Raw genomic sequence first — 19,266 nt, 5'->3', positions numbered from 1 at the left:
GACATCACTAACACACGGCAATGTTACCACTACCACACGGCAACGTCACCACAACCACACGGCAACGACATCACTAACGCACGGCAACAACATCACTAACACACGGCAACGACATCACTAACACACGGCAATGACATCACTACCACACAGCAATGACATCACTAATGCACGGCTATGACATCACTAACGCACGGCAATGACATCACCTAACACACGGCAATTTCACCACTAACACACGGCAATGTCACCTGTGCATTTATATGTGACTCATTGTGTCCTCCTTCTCTCCTATCACAGATGAGGAACTCTACTCCGGGGTCTACATCGATTTCATGGGCACGGACGCGGCTATCTTCAGAGCCATGGGCAAGCAGGCAGCCATGAGAACGGACCAGTACAACTCTCGCTGGCTGAATGGTGAGGAGCGACCAGACACTGGGCACCGGGGATTCGTTGAGCGCTTCTGTGACCATCTTGTTTCTTCCTTATAGACCCAGCGTTTGTCCACGTGCAGCTTATCCCAGACAGCGCCGAAAGGAATGATGACAAACTGTATTTCTTCTTCCGGGAAAAGTCCACAGACTCCCCCCACAGCCCCACCATCTATTCCCGCATCGGACGAGTCTGCTTGGTGAGGACAATGCACCATCCCGTCTTCCCTAATATTCCTCTTACTCCAACCTCAACTCTGATGGGGCGAGAAGACTTTGGCCATGATTCAGAGCCGGACGCTCTGACCAGAGCGCTCGCTCTGAATCAGGGCCCACCTCCATTAACATGGAGCGTTCTCCTGGACGCTCGTATAGCTGTGGGTCACCACCCACAGCATATACGAGCGTCCAACAAGATGGTCGCGATGGTCTTGACCATCGCGACCATCGGACTTGCGAGTGAAACCCTGTGGTCGGGTTTCTCAACCGCAAGGCCAGGAGTGATTTTGGCTCTATCAGAGCCAAAATCACTCCCACTGACATCACTAGTGATGTCAGTGGGGCCGGCTTCAGACGGTAGGCGTTCCCATAGGAACACCTCCGCCTGGCAGGCACGCCCCCGGAACGCCCACCAAAGGGGGCGTGCTGTCAATCAACATCGACAGCACGCCCCCTTTGGTGCGAGACCCGGAGCGATGGAAAGTCCTTCGCTCGCCGGGTCTCGCGCATGCGCAGTGGGGACCATCGACCCACTTACGAGCGTACTGCCGCTCGCGAGTGGGTCTGAATGACCCCCTTTGTGTCATCAAATGTACAAATCACAACCTGAGGAGGAACTAAAAAATAATAATACAGAAATTCTTGAAACTTAGCAATTTCCAATCCTGCTTACCCAACCTGACAGAACAGCGTGAAATGAGGACCCCCGCGTCTCCTGCCTCCGCCACCTTCTCTGCGTTTCCCGCCTCCCCTGCGTCCACCCCCTGCAACTGCCACCTCCCCTGCGTCCGCCCCCTCCATCCGCCGCCTCCCCTGCGTCCCCTGTAATTGCTATCTCACATTTATCTCCATTTTGCTGCTCCCTAATCATTGCGCTGAAGCCGATCCCTTACATAGATTTGGTATGTAATCCATTGTTTTGAAATCCGTTTCTTTGTGAATATTGAATATTTTTATAATATATATATAATATAATTTCCACACAGCGCCACCATAATTAGCTTTTACATTAACTATGGCGCAATGCCCATGTCGGTGGCATACCTAGCAATAGAGGGCTCACATCTTCATTCCACCTATGAATCCCATAGAGTAAAAGGTTTTACGGCTTCCACCAGCCCGGACCCTACAGGCGATAAGCTCTGGACACTCAGAATTATGTCACGTTCCCCAATGACCAGCTCTACTCCAGTCAGAGGCCTGGATAAATCTCATGTGCTATTTACTAAAATACTTATGGGAGGCGATATCTGCACCTGTCCCATGTGGGCTTAATATGATCTCTTTTCAATTGTTTCCAAACTTACTGTAGCGCAGCGGATTCATTACATCACTTAGGATGCGGATTCATGATGTCACTTAGGATGTGGATACATGATGTCACTTAGGATGCGGATACATGGTGTCACTTAGGATGCGGATACATGGTGTCACTTAGGACGCGGATACATGGTGTCACTTAGGATGCGGATACATGGTGTCACTTAGGATGCGGATACATGGTGTCACTTAGGATGCGGATACATGGTGTCACTTAGGACGCGGATACATGGTGTCACTTAGGACGCGGATACATGGTGTCACTTAGGATGCGGATACATGGTGTCACTTAGGATGCGAATACATGGTGTCACTTAGGATGTGGATACATGGTGTCACTTAGGATGCGGATACATGATGTCACTTAGGATGTGGATACATGGTGTCACTTAGGATGCGGATACATGGTGGTGTCACTTAGGATGCGGATACATGGTGGTGTCACTTAGGATGCGGATACATGGTGGTGTCACTTAGGATGCGGATACATGGTGTCACTTAGGACGCGGATACATGGTGTCACTTAGGACGTGGATACATGGTGTCACTTAGGATGCGGATACATGGTGTCACTTAGGATGCGGATACATGATGTCACTTAGGATGCGGATACATTGTGTCACTTAGGATGCGGATACATGGTGGTGTCACTTAGGATGCGGATACATGGTGGTGTCACTTAGGATGCGGATACATGGTGGTGTCACTTAGGATGCGGATACATGGTGTCACTTAGGGTGCGGATACATGGTGTCACTTAGGGTGCGGATACATGGTGTCACTTAGGGTGCGGATACATGGTGTCACTTAGGGTGCGGATACATGGTGTCACTTAGGACGCGGATACATGGTGTCACTTAGGATGCGGATACATGGTGTCACTTAGGATGCGGATACATGGTGTCACTTAGGATGCGGATACATGGTGTCACTTAGGATGCGGATACATGGTGTCACTTAGGATGCGGATACATGGTGTCACTTAGGATGCGGATACATGGTGTCACTTAGGATGCGGATACATGGTGTCACTTAGGATGCGGATACATGATGTCACTTAGGATGCGGATACATGGTGTCACTTAGGGTGCGGATACATGATGTCACTTAGGGTGCGGATACATGGTGTCACTTAGAGTGCGGATACATGGTGTCACTTAGGGTGCGGATACATGGTGTCACTTAGGGTGCGGATACATGGTGTCACTTAGGACGCGGATACATGGTGTCACTTAGGACGCGGATACATGGTGTCACTTAGGACGCGGATACATGGTGTCACTTAGGACGCGGATACATGGTGTCACTTAGGATGCGGATACATGGTGTCACTTAGGATGCGGATACATGATGTCACTTAGGATGCGGATTCATGATGTCACTTACGGTGCGGATTCATGGTGTCACTTAGGGTGCGGATACATGGTGTCACTTAGGATGCGGATTCATGGTGTCACTTAGGATGCGGATTCATGGTGTCACTTAGGATGCGGATACATGGTGTCACTTAGGATGCGGATTCATGGTGTCACTTAGGATGCGGATTCATGTCACTTAGGATGCGGATTCATGGTGTCACTTAGGATGCGGATACATGGTGTCACTTAGGATGCGGACACATGGTGTCACTTAGGATGCGGATACATGGTGTCACTTAGGATGCGGATACATGGTGTCACTTAGGATGCGGATACATGGTGTCACTTAGGATGTGGATTCATGCTGTCACTTAGGATGCGGATACATGGTGTCACTTAGGACGCGGATACATGGTGTCACTTAGGATGTGGATTCATGCTGTCACTTAGGATGCGGATACATGATGTCACTTACATGCGGATACATGATGTCACTTACATGCGGATACATGATGTCACTTACATGCGGATACATGGTGTCACTTACATGCGGATACATGGTGTCACTTACATGCGGATACATGGTGTCACTTAGGATGTGGATACATGGTGTCACTTAGGATGCGGATACATGGTGTCACTTAGGATTGGTTTGCAACTGGAGCACTTAGTAGTTGCTATCTTGTTTGCTAAAAAGCGTCTTTTAGTATAATAGCTAAAACGTAACGTTCCAGCCTTATGTCCTCTAAAGGATTTATTGGCTGATAAGGAGATGGGATGTCCTGAGAAGCAGCATGATGTGATGTCATCCGTATGCTGTATGTCTGGCTGCTCCATGACTTAGTGTGGGGTGACTGTAGCCCGTATTCCCTGACTTAGTGTGGGGTGACTGTAGCCCGTATTCCCTGACTTAGTGTGGGGTGACTGAGGCCCGTATTCCCTGACTTAGTGTGGGGTGACTGTAGCCCGTATTGTGGGGTGACTGTAGCCCGTATTGTGGGGTGACTGTAGCCCGTATTGTGGGGTGACTGTAGCACGTATTGTGCGGTGACTGTAGCCCGTATTGTGGGGTGACTGTAGTCCGTATTCCCTGACTTAGTGTGGGGTGACTGTAGCCCGTATTGTGGGGTGACTGTAGCCCGTATTCAGGCTCTCAGCTCGGGGTGTCTGAGGCTGATGTCTGAACCAGGCAGACGTATGAGATGTTTGTGAATACTGTTGTCCTCACTACACCTTCCTCACATGTATTATTAGAGGCCACCCTCATAGGTACGGTAAGCTCTGTGGTCAGCATAACATGTTCTGCTCAATATTCCATACACAAATGTGATATCTCTGTGTCCTAGAACGATGACGGGGGTCACTGCTGCCTGGTAAACAAATGGAGCACGTTCCTGAAAGCGCGACTCATTTGCTCGGTGCCCGGAGATGACGGAATAGAGACTCATTTCGATGAACTGCGTAAGTATTTAGCGGGGCTTTGAAGTGAATGGCGCTCAGCTGGCGATACTTCTCTCTGTATTTAACCTATCTACAACAAAATCCCTGGTTGGCTGTTTTACAGAGGATGTCTTCATTCAGCAGACGCAGGACATTAAGAACCCAGTCATTTACGCCGTATTTTCCGCCACCGGGTGAGTAGCCCACCTGTCCTGCCTCCTCTGTGGCTGCGTATGTCGCCGTCTCCCTAACCCGGCTGTTCTTCCGTCCCAGCTCTGTGTTTAAAGGCTCAGCTGTGTGCGTATATTCCATGGCGGACATTCGCATGGTATTTAATGGACCATTCGCTCACAAGGAAGGACCCAACTACCAGTGGATGCCATATACAGGAAAGATCCCGTATCCGCGACCTGGCACGGTGAGAAGAATTCCGCATAACTGCCACACACACATCTCATACTGTCTGTATCACATGATAAATATATAATAACGTATAAAAACATTAATCAGCCTTTATTAAACATGATCCACTTATGATCCTTCTCCATTATTACACGTACAATAAACCATAATTGTTCTAGAAATCCTCTCCTCCTCCGTCATCAGAGACCGGCATAAGGATTAGTGCTGCGGTATCCTACACACATCAACAGCCGTCCCGGTGTATAACATACAACAGTGCGGCTACAGCCATCCCGGTGTATAACCTACAACAGTGCGGCTACAGCCATCCCGGTGTATAACATACAACAGTGCGGCTACAGCCATCCCGGTGTATAACCTACAACAGTGCGGCTACAGCCATCCCGGTGTATAACCTACAACAGTGCGGCTACAGCCATCCCGGTGTATAACCTACAACAGTGCGGCTACAGCCATCCCGGTGTATAACATACAACAGTGCGGCTACAGCCATCCCGGTGTGTAACATACAACAGTGCGGCTACAGCCATCCCGGTGTATAACATACTACAGCCATCCCGGTGTATAACATACAACAGTGCGGCTACAGCCATCCCGGTGTATAACCTACAACAGTGCGGCTACAGCCATCCCGGTGTATAACCTACAACAGTGCGGCTACAGCCATCCCGGTGTATAACCTACAACAGTGCGGCTACAGCCATCCCGGTGTATAACCTACAACAGTGCGGCTACAGCCATCCCGGTGTATAACCTACAACAGTGCGGCTACAGCCATCCCGGTGTATAACCTACAACAGTGCGGCTACAGCCATCCCGGTGTATAACATACAACAGTGCGGCTACAGCTATCCCGGTGTATAACATACTACAGTCATCCCGGTGTATAACATATAACAGTGCGGCTACAGCTATCCCGGTGTATAACATACAACAGCCATCCCGGTGTATAACATACAACAGTGCGGCTACAGCCATCCCGGTGTATAACCTACAACAGTGCGGCTACAGCCATCCCGGTGTATAACCTACAACAGTGCGGCTACAGCCATCCCGATGTATAACCTACAACAGTGCGGCTACAGCCATACCGGTGTATAACGTACAACAGTGCGGCTACAGCCATCCCGGTGTATAACATACAACAGCCATCCCGGTGTATAACCTACAACAGTGCGGCTACAGCCATCCCGGTGTATAACCTACAACAGTGCGGCTACAGCCATCCCGGTGTATAACCTACAACAGTGCGGCTACAGCCATCCCGGTGTATAACCTACAACAGTGCGGCTACAGCCATCCCGGTGTATAACCTACAACAGTGCGGCTACAGCCATCCCGGTGTGTAACGTACAACAGTGCGGCTACAGCCATCCCGGTGTATAACATACAACAGCCATCCCGGTGTATAACCTACAACAGTGCGGCTACAGCCATCCCGGTGTATAACCTACAACAGTGCGGCTACAGCCATCCCGGTGTATAACCTACAACAGTGCGGCTACAGCCATCCCGATGTATAACCTACAACAGTGCGGCTACAGCCATCCCGGTGTATAACGTACAACAGTGCGGCTACAGCCATCCCGGTGTATAACATACAACAGCCATCCCGGTGTATAACCTACAACAGTGCGGCTACAGCCACCCCGGTGTATAACGTACAACAGTGCGGCTACAGCCATCCCGGTGTATAACCTACAACAGTGCGGCTACAGCCATCCCGGTGTATAACCTACAACAGTGCGGCTACAGCCATCCCGGTGTATAACCTACAACAGTGCGGCTACAGCCACCCCGGTGTATAACGTACAACAGTGCGGCTACAGCCATCCCGGTGTATAACATACAACAGCCATCCCGGTGTATAACCTACAACAGTGCGGCTACAGCCATCCCGGTGTATAACCTACAACAGCCATCCCGGTGTATAACCTACAACAGTGCGGCTACAGCCATCCCGGTGTATAACCTACAACAGTGCGGCTACAGCCATCCCGGTGTATAACATACAACAGTGCGGCTACAGCCATCCCGGTGAATAACATACAACAGTGCGGCTACAGCCATCCCGATGTATAACCTACAACAGTGCGGCTACAGCCATCCCGGTGTATAACGTACAACAGTGCGGCTACAGCCATCCCGGTGTATAACATACAACAGCCATCCCGGTGTATAACCTACAACAGTGCGGCTACAGCCACCCCGGTGTATAACGTACAACAGTGCGGCTACAGCCATCCCGATGTATAACCTACAACAGTGCGGCTACAGCCATCCCGGTGTATAACGTACAACAGTGCGGCTACAGCCATCCCGGTGTATAACATACAACAGCCATCCCGGTGTATAACCTACAACAGTGCGGCTACAGCCATCCCGGTGTATAACCTACAACAGTGCGGCTACAGCCATCCCGGTGTATAACCTACAACAGTGCGGCTACAGCCATCCCGGTGTATAACCTACAACAGTGCGGCTACAGCCATCCCGGTGTATAACCTACAACAGTGCGGCTACAGCCATCCCGGTGTATAACCTACAACAGTGCGGCTACAGCCATCCCGGTGTGTAACCTACAACAGTGCGGCTACAGCCATCCCGGTGTGTAACCTACAACAGTGCGGCTACAGCCATCCCGGTGTGTAACGTACAACAGTGCGGCTACAGCCATCCCGGTGTGTAACGTACAACAGTGCGGCTACAGCCATCCCGGTGTATAACGTACAACAGTGCGGCTACAGCCATCCCGGTGTATAGCGTACAACAGTGCGGCTACAGCCATCCCGGTGTATAACGTACAACAGTGCGGCTACAGCCATCCCGGTGTATAACCTACAACAGTGCGGCTACAGCCATCCCGGTGTATAACCTACAACAGTGCGGCTACAGCCATCCCGGTGTATAACCTACAACAGTGCGGCTACAGCCATCCCGGTGTATAACCTACAACAGTGCGGCTACAGCCATCCCGGTGTGTAACCTACAACAGTGCGGCTACAGCCATCCCGGTGTGTAACGTACAACAGTGCGGCTACAGCCATCCCGGTTTGTAACGTTCAACAGTGCGGCTACAGCCATCCCGGTGTGTAACGTACAACAGTGCGGCTACAGCCATCCCGGTGTATAACGTACAACAGTGCGGCTACAGCCATCCCGGTGTATAACGTACAACAGTGCGGCTACAGCCATCCCGGTGTATAACGTACAACAGTGCGGCTACAGCCATCCCGGTGTATAACGTACAACAGTGCGGCTACAGCCATCCCGGTGTATAACGTACAACAGTGCGGCTACAGCCATCCCGGTGTATAACACCGGGATGGCTGTAGCCACACTGTTGTAGGTTATACACCGGGATGGCTGTAGCCGCACTGTATTACATGTGTCCTGAGAGTGAGAGGACACCAGGACTGTCTGTATTACATGTGTCCTGAGAGTGAGGTGACACCGGGACTGTCTGTATTACATGTGTCCTGAGAGTGAGGTGACACCGGGACTGTCTGTATTACATGTGTCCTGAGAGTGAGAGGACACCGGGACTGTCTGTATTACATGTGAGGTGACACCGGGACTGTCTGTATTACATGTGTTCATAAGGGTAAGAGGACACCGGGACTGTCTGTATTACATGTGTTCATAAGGGTAAGAGGACACCGGGACTGTCTGTATTACATGTGTTCATAAGGGTAAGAGGACACTGGGTCCTGAGAGTGAGAGGACACCGGGACTGTCTGTATTACATGGGTCCTGAGAGTGAGAGGACACCGGGACTCATTGTCATCAATGCCGTTCTCTTTTCCTAGCACCAGGTGCATTTGTACAAAGGTAGATGCATAATATTACAGAAGAGCAAGTGAGTCTTATATACCGATCAGCCATAACATTGAAACCACTGACAGGTGTAGTGAATAACACCGATTGTCTCGTTACAATGGCACCTGATGAGCACTGGGATATATTAGGCAGTAAGTGAACACTCAGCTCTTGAAGTCGATGCGTCGGTAGCAGGAACAATGGGCAGTGTAAGGATCTGAGTGACTAGGACACACACACATTATATATATATATATATATATATATATATACACACACACACACACACAATAGCTGGGTGTAATGATCTGAATGACTATGACACACACACACATATATATATATATATATATATATATACACACACACACGTATATATATCTACACACACAATAGCTGGGTGTAAGGATCTGAGTGACTATGACAAAGGTCACATGGTGACGGCGGGGTCAGATAGTCTCCATAACGGCAGCTCTATGTGGGGTGTTCCCTGTATGCAGTGCTTAGCACCTACCATAACTGCTCCAAGGAAGGACACCCGGTGACGGGGTGATGGGCACCCAAGGCTCAGTGATGTGTGAGGGGAGGGAAGACTAGCCCGTATGGTCCTATCCCACAGAGGAGCTCCTGTAACACATATTGCTGGGAAATGTAATGCCGGCTATGATAGAAAGGTGACAGAACACGCAGAGCATCGCAGCTTGCTGAGTATGGGGCTGCGTAGCTGCAGACCGGTCACAGTGTCCATGCTGACCCCTGCCCACCCCGACAGCGCCTACAATGGGCATGTGAGATACCACAGGACACCTTCAGAGGACTTGTGGTGTCCATGCTTTGAGGGGTCAGCATGGGGGGTCCTACACAATATTAGGCAGGTGGTGCTAATATTATGGCTGAGCGGTGTAAATATGTGCGGCTCGGTTTTGGGTAGTGTGTGTTTTTTTTTTTTAACTTGTTCTGTAATACTTTCCGCACAGTGTCCAGGCGGTACCTTCACTCCCTCAATGAAATCCACCAAAGATTACCCAGACGAAGTAATAAACTTCATGCGGACCCACCCAATCATGTACAACACGGTGTACCCCGTCCATCGCCAGCCATTGCTTGTCCGCACCAACGTCAACTACAAATTTACCACCATTGCTGTCGACCAGGTGGACGCATCGGATGGACGCTATGAGGTGCTCTTCTTAGGCACAGGTAACGCGCCTACAATTCCATATCTTCTTAGTGTTTGTTTACCTCAGGAAGAGGGTCATTAAATGTGTATGAGGGGTCATCAGCCTCCGCTAAGTCAGGGAATTACAGACGGCACCTTCTCCTGATTACCAGCTCCTTCTATATGATTGCTGATTTGTTCCATCCTAAGTGACTTGTTCGTTCCCTGTAAAGTGGTCTTCACACCATATGTCCACCTAATATTCCCCAGAACTGGTTCCCCGCCACTTGTGTTATTGGGAGAGGGGGATAAAATTAGGAGGACAAACACTTTGCTTTGTCAATAAGTAGAATATGTTTAAGGTAGAACAACAGCAGAATAGACTGCATGGGTTGGAGCAAGAAATCTTTGGTCTTCTCAAAAATAAACAAACTTAAAAAAAAAAAAAAAAAAAAAAAAACACAAAAAAACATCTGCAAAAACTAGTTCCTCTGATCCATATTAACTAATTATTTCCGTGTTAAACTTTAAAAAAAGACAAAACCTTGGTATGAGGTGAGGAGCCCTTGGTATGAGATGAGGAGCCCTTGGTATGAGGTGAGGAGCCCTTGGTATGAGGTGAGGGGCCCTTGGTATGAGGTGAGGGGCCCTTGGTATGAGGTGACGAGCCCTTGTTATGAGGTGACGAGCCCTTGGTATGAGGTGACGAGCCCTTGGTATGAGGTGAGGAGCCCTTGGTATGAGGTGACGAGCCCTTGGTATGAGATGAGCAGCCCTTGGTATGAGATGAGGAGCCCTTGGTATGAGATGAGGAGCCCTTGGTATCAGGTGAGGAGCCCTTGGTATGAGGTGAGGAGCCCTTGGTATGAGGTGACGAGCTGGGATGTTTTGTTGCCCTTCCCTGAAGGACATCAGAGAATGATCCCTGAAGAGATCTCTATCACTATGTACATAGAGCGCATATTCTGAAGAACAGGGCAGAACAGAGAATTAAAGTAAATTCTAAAACCATAATAATTTCTGGCGGCAGAAGTGACAAACCCGTCCTCTAACACTCCCGCATTCCCTCAGACCAAGGCACAGTGCAGAAGGTGATTGTGTTGCCGAAAGACGACCTGGAGACCGAGGAGCTGCTCCTGGAAGAAGTAGAGGTGTTTAAGGTAAGAAGACTTTCTGAGCACCCTGCCAAACATGGGGAAGGTCTCCTGGCCCTCTGACCACGGGCTGTCGCACTTTCCCCGCTGACGCTAAGGGCCAGGACACGGCGTCTCTTCAGACAGTGGTTGCTTCTATTTTTTGCTTTTCACTGACCTGATGTACAGTACATGTAGCTTTTTGCTGCACTATAGAATAATGTGTAGTGAGAATATTGTGCTTTGTATATATATTTTTTCAGTACATTCAAATAGGCCCAAATATTGAAGAAGTATTTACATGGCCGGTCCCCAGTGGGTTAGTCTGAGGGAGTGGACTGGTAATTGTCACCCGCGCCCTGACATGGTGAGACCCTAAAACATGGCGCTACACATAGAAAGTGTTATTCAGATACACGTCGCTGGGTGGGTCACTGGTACCTGATCAGTCCTGTTTATTTTCTGACCAGTTGTGTTTAAACCAAGTTTTTCATATACTGATAGTTTATTAATGTCATTTATACCATGTAACCACCAAATCTCGCTGCCCGCAGCTTCGGTTACTAACCAGCATTGTCTCTTAGGTGCCAGCGCCCATAAAATCCATGAAAATTTCATCAAAACGAGTAAGTAGATTATTTCATTCTCCAGCATAAAGTTATACAGGGGGACTCTTCTGTATGAGTATAATAACACGTCTATGATTACTGATCTCTGTATGATATATAATAACACGTCTATGATTACTGATCTCTGTATGATATATAATAACACGTCTATGATTACTGATCTCTGTATGATATATAATAACACGTCTATGATTACTGATCTCTGTATGATATATAATAACACGTCTATGATTACTGCTCTCTGTATGATATATAATAGCACGTCTATGGTTACTGATCTCTGTATGATATATAATAACACGCCTATGGTTACTGATCTCTGTATGATAGTATATTATATAGTGTCCTGGTCTCTGTATGATAGTATATTATATAGTGTCCTGGTCTCTGTATGATAGTATATTATATAGTGTACTGGTCTCTGTATGATAGTATATTATATAGTGTACTGGTCTCTGTATGATAATATATTATATAGTGTACTGATCTCTGTATGATAGTATATTATATAGTGTCCTGGTCTCTGTATGATAGTATATTATATAGTGTCCTGATCTCTGTATGATAGTATATTATATAGTGTACTGATCTCTGTATGATAGTATATTATATAGTGTATTGGTCTCTGTATGATAGTATATTATATAGTGTACTGATCCCTGTATGATAATATATTATATAGTGTACTGATCTCTGTATGATAGTATATTATATAGTGTCCTGGTCTCTGTATGATAGTATATTATATAGTGTCCTGGTCTCTGTATGATAGTATATTATATAGTGTCCTGGTCTCTGTATGATAGTATATTATATAGTGTACTGATCTCTGTATGATAATATATTATATAATGTACTGATCTCTGTATGATAGTATATTATATAGTGTACTGGTCTCTGTATGATAGTATATTATATAGTGTACTGGTCTCTGTATGATAGTATATTATGTAGTGTACTGGTCTCTGTATGATAGTATATTATATAGTGTACTGGTCTCTGTATGATAGTATATTATATAGTGTCCTGATCTCTGTATGATAGTATGTTATATAGTGTACTGATCCCTGTATGATAGTATATTATATAGTGTACTGATCCCTGTATGATAGTATATTATATAGTGTACTGATCTCTGTATGATAATATATTATATAGTGTACTGATCTCTGTATGATAGTATATTATATAGTGTACTGGTCTCTGTATGATAATATATTATATAGTGTACTGATCTCTGTATGATAGTATATTATATAGTGTCCTGGTCTCTGTATGATAGTATATTATATAGTGTCCTGATCTCTGTATGATAGTATGTTATATAGTTGTACTGATCTCTGTATGATAGTATATTATATAGTGTACTGATCTCTGTATGATAGTATATTATATAGTGTATTGATCTCTGTATGATAGTATATTATATAGTGTATTGGTCTCTGTATGATAGTATATTATATAGTGTACTGATCCCTGTATGATAGTATATTATATAGTGTACTGATCTCTGTATGATAGTATATTATATAGTGTACTGGTCTCTGTATGATAGTATATTATATAGTGTACTGATCTCTGTGTGATAGTATGTTATATAGTGTACTGATCTCTGTGTGATAGTATATTATATAGTGTCCTGGTCTCTGTGTGATAGTATATTATATAGTGTATTGGTCTCTGTATGATAGTATATTATATAGTGTATTGGTCTCTGTATGATAGTATATTATATAGTGTCCTGGTCTCTGTATGATAGTATATTATATAGTGTACTGATCTCTGTATGATAGTATATTATATAGTGTCCTGGTCTCTGTATGATAGTATATTATATAGTGTCCTGGTCTCTGTATGATAGTATATTATATAGTGTCCTGGTCTCTGTATGATAGTATATTATATAGTGTACTGGTCTCTGTATGATAGTATATTATATAGTGTACTGATCTCTGTATGATAGTATATTATATAGTGTCCTGATCTCTGTATGATAGTATATTATATAGTGTATTGGTCTCTGTATGATAGTATATTATATAGTGTCCTGGTCTCTGTATGATAGTATATTATATAGTGTATTGGTCTCTGTATGATAGTATGTTATATAGTGTCCTGATCTCTGTATGATAGTATATTATATAGTGTACTGATCTCTGTATGATAGTATATTATATAGTGTCCTGGTCTCTGTATGATAGTATATTATATAGTGTCCTGGTCTCTGTATGATAGTATATTATATAGTGTATTGGTCTCTGTATGATAGTATATTATATAGTGTACTGATCTCTGTATGATAGTATATTATATAGTGTACTGATCTCTGTATGATAGTATATTATATAGTGTACTGATCTCTGTATGATAGTATGTTATATAGTGTACTGATCTCTGTATGATAGTATGTTATATAGTGTACTGGTCTCTGTATGATAGTATATTATATAGTGTACTGATCTCTGTATGATAGTATGTTATATAGTGTCCTGGTCTCTGTATGATAGTATATTATATAGTGTATTGGTCTCTGTATGATGGTATATTATATAGTGTACTGGTCTCTGTATGATAGTATATTATATAGTGTCCTGATCTCTGTATGATAGTATGTTATATAGTGTCCTGGTCTCTGTATGATAGTATATTATATAGTGTCCTGGTCTCTGTATGATAGTATATTATATAGTGTCCTGGTCTCTGTATGATAGTATATTATATAGTGTCCTGGTCTCTGTATGATAGTATATTATATAGTGTCCTGGTCTCTGTATGATAGTATATTATATAGTGTACTGGTCTCTGTATGATAGTATATTATATAGTGTACTGATCTCTGTATGATAGTATATTATATAGTGTACTGATCTCTGTATGATAGTATATTATATAGTGTACTGATCTCTGTATGATAATATATTATATAGTGTACTGATCTCTGTATGATAGTATATTATATAGTGTCCTGGTCTCTGTATGATAGTATATTATATAGTGTCCTGGTCTCTGTATGATAGTATATTATATAGTGTCCTGGTCTCTGTATGATAGTATATTATATAGTGTACTGATCTCTGTATGATAGTATATTATATAGTGTACTGATCTCTGTATGATAATATATTATATAATGTACTGATCTCTGTATGATAGTATATTATATAGTGTACTGGTCTCTGTATGATAGTATATTATATAGTGTACTGATCTCTGTATGATGGTATATTATATAGTGTCCTGGTCTCTGTATGATAGTATATTATATAGTGTCCTGATCTCTGTATGATAGTATATTATATAGTGTCCTGGTCTCTGTATGATAGTATATTATATAGTGTCCTGGTCTCTGTATGATAGTATATTATATAGTGTACTGATCTCTGTATGATAGTATATTATATAGTGTACTGATCTCTGTATGATAGTATATTATATAGTGTACTGGTCTCTGTATGATAGTATATTATATAGTGTCCTGGTCTCTGTATGATAGTATATTATATAGTGTCCTGGTCTCTGTATGATAGTATGTTATATAGTGTCCTGATCTCTGTATGATAGTATATTATATAGTGTCCTGGTCTCTGTATGATAGTATATTATATAGTGTACTGATCTCTGTATGATAGTATATTATATAGTGTACTGATCTCTGTATGATAGTATATTATATAGTGTACTGATCTCTGTATGATAGTATATTATATAGTCTTTTGGTCTCTGTATGATAGTATATTATATAGTGTGCTGGTCTCTGTATGATAGTATATTATATAGTGTATTGGTCTCTGTATGATAGTATGTTATATAGTGTCCTGGTCTCTGTATGATAGTATATTATATAGTGTACTGATCTCTGTATGATAGTATATTATATAGTGTCCTGGTCTCTGTATGATAGTATATTATATAGTGTCCTGGTCTCTGTATGATAGTATATTATATAGTGTATTGGTCTCTGTATGATAGTATGTTATATAGTGTCCTGATCTCTGTATGATAGTATATTATATAGTGTACTGGTCTCTGTATGATAGTATATTATATAGTGTCCTGGTCTCTGTATGATAGTATATTATATAGTGTATTGGTCTCTGTATGATAGTATATTATATAGTGTATTGGTCTCTGTATGATAGTATATTATATAGTGTACTGATCTCTGTATGATAGTATATTATATAGTGTACTGATCTCTGTATGATAGTATATTATATAGTGTCCTGGTCTCTGTATGATAGTATATTATATAGTGTACTGGTCTCTGTATGATAGTATATTATATAGTGTACTGATCTCTGTATGATAGTATATTATATAGTGTACTGATCTCTGTATGATAATATATTATATAATGTACTGATCTCTGTATGATAGTATATTATATAGTGTACTGATCTCTGTATGATAGTATATTATATAGTGTACTGGTCTCTGTATGATAGTATATTATATAGTGTACTGATCTCTGTATGATAGTATATTATATAGTCTTTTGGTCTCTGTATGATAGTATATTATATAGTGTGCTGGTCTCTGTATGATAGTATATTATATAGTGTCCTGGTCTCTGTATGATAGTATATTATATAGTGTACTGATCTCTGTATGATAGTATATTATATAGTGTACTGGTCTCTGTATGATAGTATATTATATAGTGTACTGATCCCTGTATGATAGTATATTATATAGTGTGCTGGTCTCTGTATGATAGTATATTATATAGTGTACTGGTCTCTGTATGATAGTATATTATATATTGTACTGATCTCTGTATGATAGTATATTATATAGTGTACTGGTCTCTGTATGATAGTATATTATATAGTGTACTGATCTCTGTATGATAGTATATTATATAGTGTGCTGGTCTTTGTATGATAGTATATTATATAGTGTACTGGTCTCTGTATGATAGTATATTATATATTGTACTGATCTCTGTATGATAGTATATTATATAGTGTACTGATCCCTGTATGATAGTATGTTATATAGTGTACTGATCCCTGTATGATAGTATATTATATAGTGTACTGATCCCTGTATGATAGTATATTATATAGTGTATTGATCTCTGTATGATAGTATATTATATATTGTACTGATCTCTGTATGATAGTATATTATATAGTGTACTGATCTCTGTATGATAGTATATTATATAGTGTACTGATCTCTGTATGATAGTATATTATATAGTGTACTGATCTCTGTATGATAGTATATTATATAGTGTATTGGTCTCTGTATGATAGTATATTATATAGTGTACTGATCTCTGTATGATAGTATGTTATATAGTGTACTGATCTCTGTGTGATAGTATGTTATATAGTGTACTGATCTCTGTATGATAGTATATTATATAGTGTACTGGTCTCTGTATGATAGTATATTATATAGTTTCCTGATCCCTGTATGATAGTATATTATATAGTGTACTGATCTCTGTATGATAGTATATTATATAGTGTACTGATCTCTGTATGATAGTATATTATATAGTGTACTGATCTCTGTATGATAGTATATTATATAGTGTACTGATCTCTGTATGATAGTATATTATATAGTGTATTGATCTCTGTATGATAGTATATTATATAGTGTATTGGTCTCTGTATGATAGTATATTATATAGTGTCCTGGTCTCTGTATGATAGTATATTATATAGTGTATTGATCTCTGTATGATAGTATATTATATAGTGTACTGATCTCTGTATGATAGTATATTATATAGTGTACTGATCTCTGTATGATAGTATATTATATAGTGTACTGATCCCTGTATGATAGTATATTATATAGTGTACTGGTCTCTGTATGATAGTATATTATATAGTGTACTGGTCTCTGTATGATAGTATATTATATAGTGTCCTGGTCTCTGTATGATAGTATATTATATAGTGTCCTGGTCTCTGTATGATAGTATATTATATAGTGTACTGGTCTCTGTATGATGGTATATTATATAGTGTCCTGGTCTCTGTATGATAGTATATTATATAGTGTATTGGTCTCTGTATGATAGTATGTTATATAGTGTCCTGGTCTCTGTATGATAGTATGTTATATAGTGTATTGGTCTCTGTATGATAGTATGTTATATAGTGTACTGATCTCTGTATGATAGTATATTATATAGTGTACTGGTCTCTGTATGATAGTATATTATATAGTGTACTGATCTCTGTATGATAGTATGTTATATAGTGTCCTGGTCTCTGTATGATAGTATATTATATAGTGTACTGGTCTCTGTATGATGGTATATTATATAGTGTCCTGGTCTCTGTATGATAGTATATTATATAGTGTATTGGTCTCTGTATGATAGTATGTTATATAGTGTCCTGGTCTCTGTATGATAGTATGTTATATAGTGTATTGGTCTCTGTATGATAGTATGTTATATAGTGTACTGATCTCTGTATGATAGTATGTTATATAGTGTATTGGTCTCTGTTTGATAGTATATTATATAGTGTCCTGGTCTCTGTATGATAGTATGTTATATAGTGTATTGGTCTCTGTATGATAGTATGTTATATAGTGTATTGGTCTCTGTATGATAGTATGTTATATAGTGTCCTGATCTCTGTATGATAGTATATTATATAGTGTATTGGTCTCTGTATGATAGTATATTATATAGTGTCCTGGTCTCTGTATGATAGTATATTATATAGTGTCTTGGTCTCTGTATGGTAGTATATTATATAGTGTCCCGGTCTCTGTATGATAGTATATTATATAGTGTATTGGTCTCTGTATGATAGTATATTATATAGTGTATTGGTCTCTGTATGATAGTATGTTATATAGTGTACTGATCCCTGTATGATAGTATATTATATAGTGTCCTGATCTCTGTATGATAGTATGTTATATAGTGTACTGATCTCTGTATGATAGTATATTATATAGTGTACTGATCTCTGTATGATAGTATATTATATAGTGTATTGATCTCTGTATGATAATATATTATATAGTGTACTGATCTCTGTATGATAGTATATTATATAGTGTACTGATCTCTGTATGATAATATATTATATAGTGTACTGATCTCTGTATGATAGTATATTATATAGTGTCCTGGTCTCTGTATGATAGTATATTATATAGTGTATTGGTCTCTGTATGATAGTATGTTATATATTGTACTGATCTCTGTATGATAGTATATTATATAGTGTATTGGTCTCTGTATGATAGTATATTATATAGTGTACTGATCTCTGTATGATAGTATATTATATAGTGTATTGATCTCTGTATGATAGTATATTATATAGTGTATTGGTCTCTGTATGATAG

The 19,266-nt window shown here is 41.7% G+C and overlaps 1 protein-coding gene across 2 annotated transcripts in view; it reads left to right on the top strand.

Moving 5' to 3' along the window:
* SEMA3F (semaphorin 3F) overlaps positions 1 to 19,266 on the top strand; it is a 155,011-nt gene that overhangs the window by 120,113 nt on the left and 15,632 nt on the right. For both annotated transcript variants that reach the window (XM_088465633.1, XM_088465632.1), the window contains 8 exons: positions 298 to 417; positions 492 to 631; positions 4,675 to 4,789; positions 4,893 to 4,962; positions 5,042 to 5,186; positions 9,988 to 10,210; positions 11,241 to 11,329; positions 11,887 to 11,928. In XM_088465633.1, the coding sequence (XP_088321759.1) occupies positions 298 to 417; positions 492 to 631; positions 4,675 to 4,789; positions 4,893 to 4,962; positions 5,042 to 5,186; positions 9,988 to 10,210; positions 11,241 to 11,329; positions 11,887 to 11,928 (944 nt within the window). The remainder of the gene's footprint in view (positions 1 to 297; positions 418 to 491; positions 632 to 4,674; positions 4,790 to 4,892; positions 4,963 to 5,041; positions 5,187 to 9,987; positions 10,211 to 11,240; positions 11,330 to 11,886; positions 11,929 to 19,266) is intronic.

The sequence above is a fragment of the Taudactylus pleione genome, unplaced genomic scaffold (assembly GCF_031769625.1).
Source record: "Taudactylus pleione unplaced genomic scaffold, aTauple2 ptg002059l, whole genome shotgun sequence".
NCBI lineage: Eukaryota > Metazoa > Chordata > Amphibia > Anura > Myobatrachidae > Taudactylus > Taudactylus pleione.
The sequence above is the reverse complement of the archived record's forward strand: the minus strand, read 5'-3'. Positions and strand labels throughout refer to the sequence as shown.